At 41.6% G+C, this 11,112-nt stretch overlaps 1 protein-coding gene across 2 annotated transcripts in view; it reads right to left on the reverse strand.

Moving 5' to 3' along the window:
* herc4 (HECT and RLD domain containing E3 ubiquitin protein ligase 4) overlaps nt 1–11,032 on the reverse strand; it is a 102,308-nt gene extending 91,276 nt beyond the window's left edge. The window contains exons 1-2 of one of the 2 annotated variants that reach the window (XR_006314881.1): nt 10,643–11,032; nt 4,771–4,930 (exon numbers count right to left, since the gene is read on the reverse strand). Coding sequence is in view for 1 of the 2 variants with exons in the window: in XM_043712274.1 (XP_043568209.1) it covers nt 4,771–4,930; nt 10,643–10,868 (386 nt within the window). In the remaining variant the exon portion in view is untranslated. The remainder of the gene's footprint in view (nt 1–4,770; nt 4,931–10,642) is intronic. The other variant, XM_043712274.1, reaches the window with a different exon arrangement.
* Nucleotides 11,033–11,112: the final 80 nt, after the last annotated feature.

Consider the following 11,112-nt stretch of genomic DNA (forward strand, 5'->3'; position numbering starts at 1 on the left):
AATATACAAATACAGTATGAAGAAAGTAATATAATTATTATGGAAAACTTTTTTGTTAGAGACTGGTCAAATCAGAACAGCTCAAATAATAAATGCAATTAATATTTACTCCGTATTCTGGACAGTATTATGTAGTAATAAGTTTTAGAATGAACCAAGAATGGGACAATTGTCATGATATTAGTTTTCAGGCTAAGTAACAAGCCACACAGACAAGCTGACTCCAAAAGAACATCTTACAATTAGAAATCACAATCCAACTAAAATTATCTCAGTTTTTTTAAAAACAACATTAAGTGAATAAAATGCAAGTTGGGCTCTGGACAAACCTATGAACAATGAACTATTCAGGGAAGTTATTAGCATGGACAGACTCTAGGAAGTTTTGGAAGATTATAACCTCTTTCATTGCTTCTGTGGTGCTTTTGATATTTTCTACCATGAAGAGAGATCCAAAACCACTGCCATTTCCTGACTTTTCAATTTATCTGGTCTCAGCCTTTATGGAAATCATATTTATTTTTGCTAATCTTTTTTTACATAGATTCATGGTATGGATTTTGCATCATTAGAATAGATGCAGTGGAGGATAATGGAATATTTTCTTTATAAAAAAAGCCAGGCATTGCAAAGTGTGCAGAGGTGACTAAGCAAATCTTTGGAATTAGGCTATCAACCAATATTCATAACTTCCATATGTGGAAGCAGGGAAATTTTAGAGGTAAAAGGCAAGGTCAGAGTTAGGGCCAAGGAACGATGAGGAGGCATGTTGATTAAATTTTCCAGTTTGGGGTGAAAAGGGGAAACTGCACCCATTATGTACTGGCAAAAGAAGGGATAGCTACCGCCAAGGTGCCTACATACTGCACCCTGCAGCATTTTCTTACCTTTTGTTAATTGCCTCCTGGACCCAAAGTGATGGTTCCTGCTCTTCCGAGCCAAGGTTCTTCCTCACTAGTGTCCTACATCATCTTTGATTTTTAGGGCTACATGGCACTCCCTCCTTTTTCATCTTGTCTGCCTTTTGTAGATGTCAAATCCCTGAAATATTTAGTCCCTAGAATGCTACTACATTTCTGTTACAGCAATTAAATTAAATCTCTATTTATGCCATTAAATTGCTGATTTTGTTATAAACAACATGTATTCAGGTAAAGCTCTTAATTTTAACATTCCCTGATGCATTATTACAGTTAAATGATTTGTCCTCTCCTGTGACACTTTGCTGATCTTTACCAATCACTGCACTCTTCAGTGGCCTGATTTTTCTTGTTGGATTCAGAATCGACCAATGCATCCCCAAACCACACCCAGCCACTTTCCAGTTTGAAGTTCTATCCACAGCTGTATGATTGCTCAGGACCCAGTTAAATTGAGCCTGTTCCAACAAAATAGTTTCTTTTGATACTATTGGTACAAATGCCATATGAAATCAAAACCCTACTCTCTCAAGTCAAACAACATTCAGCTCTGATCCATTTGACCCGCTGCCAATTTGTACATAGTTAGGTAGTATAACCCAGAGATTATTTATGTTGAGGTTCTGTTTAGTCCTCAAACCCCCTCTAAAGAACCTCATTCTAACCAAGTTGCTGATTAATATGAACCTTAACAAATGGACCTTCTCCTCCCACACTCCAAGCTTTCCTATCATTGAAAGGAGATGTTTTTAACTAGATTAGAACAAGCAACATAGCTTTTAGAGCTCTCAGTTTCCAGCGACAGAAGCTATTGCCAATGCTTCCATTTTCTATTAAACTCCCCTCAACTTGAATGGTCTTATGTGTCACAGTGCTGTGATTTGTCCAACCACACTGCAGACTTCACACTCCACACCCTTCAAGAATGTTTTAACGATTCAATAAGCTCAACTGAAGAGGTTCCTCCAGCACTGCAGCTTACACGTTTGACTCTCAATCATACCCTACTGCCTGATCAGTAATCAAATCTGTGCCTCTTCCTAACGTAATATGGTTGACTGTCTCCTGGAACAAAGTATCCAGATAATTTTTCCTCTTTCTGATTTTCTGTACCAACTCTGAATTGAATTCACTCAATGTACATACCTACTTAGGGTGCCTTGATGATAATGAGTCTCACAAAACTTCCCCATGCTGTTAATTACATACACCACTTATACTGCTGTTCCTTTTTACTTAGATTCAATCAAATATTTACAAAAAAGCTCTACGTTAATAGGGAGTACTTCCTTCCCCACTGTACTAGATTTCCACTCGCATACAACTCCCACTGTTACATTGCAACAAATTCTGTAACCTTAACGTTAACCTTCTGGAATCTAAATCTCTTGTGCTGAATCCATTTTTTGGGCAGTGTGAAGAGTCACTATTCAGGCAATCACTTTGAGATGACCGAAAACTATTGGAAAGTAACAAATGTGACAAAAATATTCGAGAAAGAGAGAAAACAGGGAGCAGTAGACTGATTAGCCTGACTTTAGTCTTTGGAAAATTGCTGGAATCCACTGTTAAGGAAATAAGTGGGAACAGGGAATTTTTTTTCAAATCAGAAAAAAAGTGTCTTCTGTGTGCACATGTAAACGGTACACTTACCAACTTTTATACTCTGAACTGTTAAGTCTCAGGACAACTGTACAAGGTGAGACCCCAACTGGAGTACTGAGAGCAGTCTGGTCCCCTCATCCAAGGAAACACATTATTTCATTGGAAGCAGTTCAGGTAAGGTTCACTAAATGATTCCTGGTATGGAGGAATTGTCTTATGAGCAAAGGTTAAACAGGTTGGAACTCAACTCATTGGAATTTAGAAGAATGAAAGGTGATCGCATTGAAACATATAGCCTTTTTTAGGGGCTTGATAAGGTAAATGTTGAAAGGATGTTTCCCCTCATGAGAGAATCCACAGGACCAGGGCGCATAGTCTCAGAAATAAGGGCACCAATTTAAAGCTTGGATGAGAAGGAATTCTCTTCTCAGACGGTTCTGTGGCAAGGAGTTACGAAGAGACAGAGCTGTGGGGGCAGAGCCCTTTTGCATATTTAAAACTGAGAGAATCTTTTCAGGAGGGGAATCGAGGGTTTTGAAGAAATGGCAGGAAAGTGAATATGAGGAGTGTCGGATCAGCCTGTTGAAAAGAGGAACAGGTTCGAGGGATCGAATAGCCTACTCAGGTTTTCCTACTTGTGGTGTTCTTATACCTTGATTGTACACTTATTTTCAAAACCATCCATAGCCTACCCCTTCCCTACCTCTAATCTCCTTCAACACAATAATGCATGATACCCAAATCCCTCAAACTCTGAAACTCTAAAGTATAATCCATTTTAATCAAGCTACGAATCAGTGGTTGTGTCCAGATCAAGTTCTGGAATTCCATTCCTAAACTTCAAGCTTTCCTCCCTACCTTGACATAGCTCACTGAAGTCCTTAATTTGGACTATAAATAGTGGCAGGGAGCCCCATCATTAATCCTTGTAGCATCCAACCAGTTGGCACCCTGCCACCTGCCAACCTGAAAATGATTAATTCTGATTCTCTTGCTCATCTTTTAATTGATCCTCTATTTAGACTAATACATTACCTTCTATTGTGCAACATTATTTTGTGTGGCAGATTATTAAATACCTTTTGAAAACTCAAAATATCCAATCGCCATGGCTTCCCCTGATTTATCCTAATTAGATTCTCAGAAAATTCTTAGCAAATGTGGTTTGCTTATGAATTCGCTTTCATAAAGCTGCATTGACAACAAAATCATTTTATCAATAGAGGTCAGCTGTGGCTTAGTTGGTAGCACTCTCATCGCAGAATCACAAGGTTAAGTCCCATTCCAGAGCTTGAGAACAAAAATCAAAGCAGACACAGCGCTCTCAGAGGCATCGGGATGGGTATATGAATAGAAAGGGGTGAGGAGGATAAGTTGGCAAATGGGACCAGATTAATTTAGGATATCTGGTCAACATGGAAGATTTAGACTGAGGGGTCTGTTTCCATGCTCTACATCCCTAATGACTCGAAGTTAAAAGAAAACAGCAGCGAAGAAAACAATGGTATATACTACAGACAAAGCTCAGAGACTTCACAATTACTTATCCACAATATTTAAAGACGATGTACCCATCACAAATTTTCAATGCTCTCTTGATTTAGAACATGCCTTTGATAAGAACATTGCAGATATAATTTCCTGATTAAAGGAAGGAAGAAACAAGGAAATTATGGCACTCAACAGGGAAGTTATTGGAATTGATCTTTGAACACAGAATGACTTGACCTTTATGAGTTGATTAAAGAATCACCAAGGATTTGACGGATAGGTCATGACGACAATAATGCTGAATTCAATAAAGCCTCTTATTGGCAATGGAATATCTGTGGACATTCTCTATGAAGGTCCAGAAGGCATTTGACAAATTTGTAGACAAGAGATTAATATAAATTAGAATAGATTTGGAAGCAACCTTGAGATATGGGTTACATGTGACAAATGGCATTCTCCGTAGATCTGCACTGGGGCTTCAGTTTTTGGAAATTAATATCAATTATTTAAATAAAAGAATGGAAACTGGATATCCAAAATTGCTGATGATGATATGATAAGATAGAAAATATAGGACTGAACAGATGGAAGCAGCAAGTTGCATGAAATTACAACAAATAGTTTTGTTTTAATTTAAAACACTTCAGAAAGTTAGTATATCTCTTCAAACAAACATTTATCTCTTTAATACTATGCATAGTATTTCAAATAAAACTATTTAAAACAGTCAGTGAAAATACAAAGTACTTACCTGGGAACCCGGACACTTTCTTCTGTGATAGCCAAACCCAACTGACCATCTTTGGCAAGACCCCAAGCAAACACTTGACCACTATCATTTAGTGCAAGAGTATGCATCTCTCCACATGAAACGGCAGTGATATTCTGAGCATCCAGTGCCCCAACTTGCTCTATACTCCAAAATATATTAAAAAAATTAAATTTAGCTTGATCTCTGGGCACAGTACAGCACAAGATTGACAACACTAACTACAATCACGATTCAGGGATTACATGGACCAGAAACTGGCTAAAGAGCAGATCTGACGTAAGAAATGTGTGTCAAGTAATGCATTTTCTGCCACCCATCTACAAGGCATAATTCAGGAGTGTGATAGAATAGCCACCACTTGGCTGGGTAAGTGTAGCTTGAAACAGCAGCTTGACACAATCCAGGACAAAGTACACCACTTGATTGGCAAGTTATCCACCATCGTTTGCATTCTCTACCTCAACGACTACCACCACAGTGCTATCAAGCTGCATTGCTGTAACTCACTGAATAATCTTCAACAGCATCCTCCAAACCCAAGATCTCTACCTTTTAGGAGAAAGATAACAGATGCAAAGGAACTCATTCTGGGACCAAGGCGTAAGGAAGTTTCAAAAGTGGAAGTGGTATTTTCTTATTAGTTAGAGTCAGTTATTGCAGTTAAGAAGGGATGATATCTTGGAAAGACTGTGAAATGAGGCTTTATGGGTAGAGAGTACAAGTTTGAAGAAAAGGGCTCCAGCCATTCATTGTTGGGAAAGTGTTATCAGCCCCCAGTCAGCAGGCAATTGAGCAGATATGTAGTCATTTCATGAAGGTCTGTGAAAACAATAATAATTACATTTACCACAGTATTATCAATGACAATATTGTTTAGGATACTCACAGTGTAAAAGGTTTAGAGAGGCAGATTTCCTGAAATGTATACAGAAGAGTTTATTTTATATCAATACAGTGATCCTGTAAGGGATGGTGCAGTGCTGGATTTAATGAAGTGGTGACAAAGGGCGAATGTTTTAGTGATAACAACCACAACATCAAATTTGTAAGTTTGTTATCGAAAAGGCAAAGGATGGCATGTGTGAAAGGGTTTTGGATTTGGGTAAGGCACATTTTGTTAAAATAAGGCAGGACCTATCAAAAATAGACTAAGAAAAGCTACTTAGTCTGTGGGTAAATCTACAGCAGAACAGTGGGAGGCATTTATAAAGGTTCTGTGCCTATCCAAGAGTCGCTTAAATGTCCCTAATGTATCTGACTCTACTAATACTGCTGGCAGTGTCATCCATGCATCCACCACTGAGTAAAGTCTGTGGTTATCCACTCTATCTATGCCTCCCAACATCTTGCACACCTCTATCGAGTCACCTCTCATCCCTCTTCGCTCCAACGAGATAAGCCCTAACTCCCTCAACCTTTCTTCATAAGACATGCCCTCCATCCAGGCAACATCCTGCTAAGTCTCCTCTGCACCCTCTCTAAAGCTTCCACATGTTTCCGATAATGAGGCAACCAGAACTCAACTATTGCAAGAATGGTGTAACCAACTCTCTATAGAGCTGCAGCATAACCTCGTGGTTCTTAAACTCAAGTGCCCTGCTAATGAAAGCCAACATATGTCTTCTTAACAACCCAATCAACTTGGTGGCAACTTTGAGTGATCTATAAACATGGACCCCAAGATCCCGCTGTTCCTCCACACTGCCAAGAATCCTGTCTTTAACACTGCATTCCGCATTCAAATTCGACCTTCCAGAGTGAATCACTTCACACTTTTCCAAGTTGAACTCCATCTGCCATTTCTCAGCCCAGTTCTGCATTCTGTCAACGTCTCGTTGCAACCTCCACACTATCCACAGCTCCACCAACCGTTGTGTCATCAGCAAACTTACTAACCCACCCTTCCACTTCCTCATCCAAGTTATTTATAAAAATCACAAAGAGCAGAGGTCCCAGAACCGATCCATATGGAACATCACTGGTCACAGAGCTCCAGGCTGAATACTTGTCACTGACGACCACCACCCTCTGTCTCCTATGGGCCAGCCAATGCTGTATCCAGACTGACCAGTTTCCCTGTATGCCATGCCTCCTTACTTTCTGAATGAGCCTACCATGGGGAACCTTATCAAACGCCTTGCTAAAATCAATGTACAGCACATCAACTGCTCTACCTTCATCAACTTGTTTTATCACATTCTCAAAGAATTCAATAAGGTTTGAGGCATGATTTGCCACTCACAAAGCCATGCAGACCATCTCTAATCAAATTATGGTTCCCCAAGTAATCATAAATTCTGTCTCAGAATCCTCTCCATTACTTTGCACCCCACAGATGCAAGACTGACCAATTTATAATTCTCAGGATTATGCCTTTTACCTGCCTTGAACAAGAGTGTTAACATTTGTCTCCCTCCAATCATATGGCACCACTCCAGTGGACAGTGAGGATGCAAAAATCATTGCCAAAGGTACAACAATCTCATCCCTCACTTCCTGTAGTAACCTAGGGTATATCCGTCTGGTCCAGGGGATTTACCTATCCTTGTAGAGTCAGAGATGTACAGCATGAAAACAGACCCTTCAGTCCAACTTGTCCATGCCAACCAGAAATCCCAACCCAATCTAGCCCCACCTGCCAGGAATTGGCCCATACCCCTCCAAACCCTTCCTATTTATATATCCATCCAAATGCCTTTTAAATGTTCCAATTGTACCAGCCTCCACCACTTTCTTTGGTGGCTCATTCCCTACATATACCACCCTCTGCATGAAAATGTTGCCCCTTAGGTCTCTTTTATAGTTTTCCCCTCTCACCCTAAATCTATGCCCTCTAGTTCTGGACTCCCCCACCCCAGGGAAAAGACTTTGTCCATTTAGCCTATCCACGCCCCTCATGATTTTTAAAACCTCTATAAGGTCACCCCTCAGCCTCCGACGCTCCAGGGAAAACAGCCCCAGCGTGTTCAGCCTCTCCCCACAGCTCAAATCCTCCAACCCTGGCAACATCCTTGTAAATCTTTTCTGAACCCTTTATGTTTTACAAAATTTTCAGCACATTCTTCTTCCTATCACCCTGATGGCTTTCTTTAATTCTACCTGCTAAAACTTTCTTGTGCCCCCTTCTAACTCTCCTCAGTCCATTCTTCAGTTCCATCCTGGCTACCTGGTAGCTCTCTAAAGCACTGTCTGATCCTTGTCTTCTCAACCTTAAGTAAGCTTCCTTCTTCCTCTTGACTAGATGTTCCACATCCCTTGTCACCAAAGGTTCTTTCAACCTACCACCCCTTCCTTGCCTCAGTGGGACAAACCTGGTGCTTCTTAAACAACCTCCACATTTCTGTTGTGCATTTCCCTGAAAACACCTGTTCTTAATTTCAGTGTCCCAGCTCCTGACTAATAGCATGCTAATTCCCCCTCCCACAATTAAATACTTTCCCATTCCACGTGCTCCTATCCCTCTCAGTGAGAATAGTGAAGGTCATGGAGTTGTGATCACCATCACCAAAATGCTCTCCCACTAAGAGATAGATGGTTCATTGCCAAGCACCAAATTCAATACGGCCCCCCCTCTAATCGGACTATCTACATCTACTACAGGAAGCAATCATGGACACATCTGACAAAAACTACTTCATCCAAACTATTTGAATTAAGCAGGTTCCAATCAATATTAGGGAAGTTAAAGTCACCCATGATAACAACCCTGTTACTTCTACACATTTCCAAAATCTGACTAGGCATTGCAAATTACAATGGAAAAACACAGCTCTCAAAGCGTGCCATATTAACTTCTGGGGGCTATAGCTAAAATTGAGACTAATTAAGTAACCGTCTGACAAATTCGTATTTACGGAATCATACCTTTTGGACAACATCCCAGATATGACTAACACCATTCCTGGGTAGTTCCTGTTCTACCAGCAGGACAGACACAGCAGAGGTGTCAGCACAGTGGTATGTATTCAGGAGGGAGTTTCCATGGTAGCCCTCAACATTGAAATGGAGCGTTGGGTCGCATGGCATTAGGTCAAAAATGAACATGGAAACCTACTGATTACTATCTACTGCCACATTGTCAGCTGATGAATCAGTATTGCACCATGTTGAACACCATTGCAGAGGAAGTGCAGAGGGAGGCAAGCACACAATGTACTCTGGGTTTGGGACTTTAATGTTCAGCAATGCCAGTACTGACAGAATCCTAAAGGAAATAGTTGCCGTACTGAGTCTGCGGAAGGTGTCAGCAAAACGGAAATCAGCAGGGATCAGCAAGGTGGAAAAACATACCTGGCCTCCCCCTGACCAATCTGCCTGTCGCAGATGCATCTGCCCAGAACAGTATTGGGAAGAGTGTACACAACACAGTCCTTGTGAAGACAAAGTCCATCTTCACATTTACCATCTATCGTGTCGTGTGGCGAGGTGAAACCACCATGCAAAAGAGAATACAATTTGATCTTTTTTTGAAAATCACTCATGGGACCTGGCATCACTAGCTGGGCCAGCACTTATTCCCCACCTCTATTTGCCCTTGAGAAGATGGCGATGAGCTGCCTTTTTGAACCGACATGCTGTACGTTTTTTTAGTTTAGATTCCCTACAGTTTGGAAACCGGCCCTTCGGCCCAACAAGTCCACACTGATCCTTCGAAGAGTAACCCACCCAGACCCATTCCTCTATATTTACGCCTGACTAATGCACCTAACACTACGGGCAATTTAGCATGGCCAATTCACCTGACCTGCACATCTTTGGACTGTGGGAGGAAACCGGAGCACCCGGAGGAAACCCACGCAGGCACGGGGAGAACGTGCAAACTCCACACAGTCAGTCGCCTGAGGCGGGAATTGAACCCGGATCTCTGGCGCTGTGAGGCAACAGTGCTAACCACTGTGCCACCGTGCCGCCCACAGGTTGCAAGGATTGGAGTGTTTGAGCTATAGGGAGAGGCTGAACAAGCTGGGGCAGTTTGCCCTGGAGCAGAGGCTAAAGGTGATCTTATAGAGCTTTATAAAATCATAAGGGGCATGAATAGGGTAAATAGACAAGGTCTTTTCCCTGGGGTGAGGGTGTGGGTAGGTTTAGGGTAAGAGTGAAAAGATTTGAAAGGGACCCAAGGATCAACTTTTTCACGCAAAGGATAGTGCATATATGGAATGAGCTGCCAGAGGAATTTATGGAGACTGGTACAACTATGACATTTAAGAGGCATCTGGACGAGTATGTGAATAGGACGGGTTGACAGGGATGTGGGCCAAGTGCTGGCAAATAGGACTACATTAGTTTAGGATAGCTGGCTGGCATGGATGAGTTAGACTGAAGGGTCTGTTTCTACGTTTCTATGACTATGCCCTCCAGACCAAGTGCCCCTTATCTTAAATTTCTGCCTCGATTATTGATCCTTCCATGAAGGGAAATGTTTCTTCCTGTCTACCTTATATATGCCCCTCATAATTTATAATCTCAATCATGCACCCCTTCAGTCTCCTCTGCTCTAAGGAAAAACAACCAGTCTAATCTCCCTTCATAACTAAATCTCCCCAGCCCAAGAAACATTCCCATAAATCTTTCCGGCCTAGGTTGATAAAGAGAGACACACACACACTCACACAGAGGTTGTAAGGGAGGTGGATATGGAAGTCTAGACACAGTCCCGCTCCTAGGGGACAACAGGGTCTTCATTTTCCTCCCCCCCACTTTGATGAAAGAGCCAAATCCAAGTATTTCCAGCATTTTCTGTTTTTGGCCAGTTTCTGTGCCATGTATTCTAAGCAATTAGTTTTGAAAACAAGCTCCCAAAAATCAAACTTTCTAACAAAGATCGCACCACTGCAACCTGTGGGCTTACCTGGTCTCTTTCTTGCTTTCTCATGTCCCAGCTGGCCCAGATCATTACATCCACAGCTGTAAACAGTCCCATCATCAAGAACAAAAACTGTATGTCTGCGGCCACATCCCAAATCACGAATCTTTCTGCTTTGGAAAAACTCACAGATTCTTGGTTCTAAAACAACCTCCTCATCGATACCACCAAGTCCAAGCTGTCCATATGATGTATTTCCCCAACATAGCATGGCTAATGTTGGAGATTTGGAATCTGTAGCTTCAATCAACCTGCCGCAGACGGATTGCTCCCTGTATGGATTTGAAAGCAAGGGAGATAGACAGGTGAATCAGTGTGGAGGTGGGACAATTCCATTTAGACCACAGCCCAGAAAGAAAACACACATTTCTCTCCCACTAAAGATCCCTATCCATGATCAGCCGACTGTCAGCAGGAGGGGGAGGAAGGGAGCGAGGGAAGGGTAAGGGGGGGGG

Source organism: Chiloscyllium plagiosum, chromosome 22 (assembly GCF_004010195.1).
Source record: "Chiloscyllium plagiosum isolate BGI_BamShark_2017 chromosome 22, ASM401019v2, whole genome shotgun sequence".
Lineage (NCBI taxonomy): Eukaryota > Metazoa > Chordata > Chondrichthyes > Orectolobiformes > Hemiscylliidae > Chiloscyllium > Chiloscyllium plagiosum.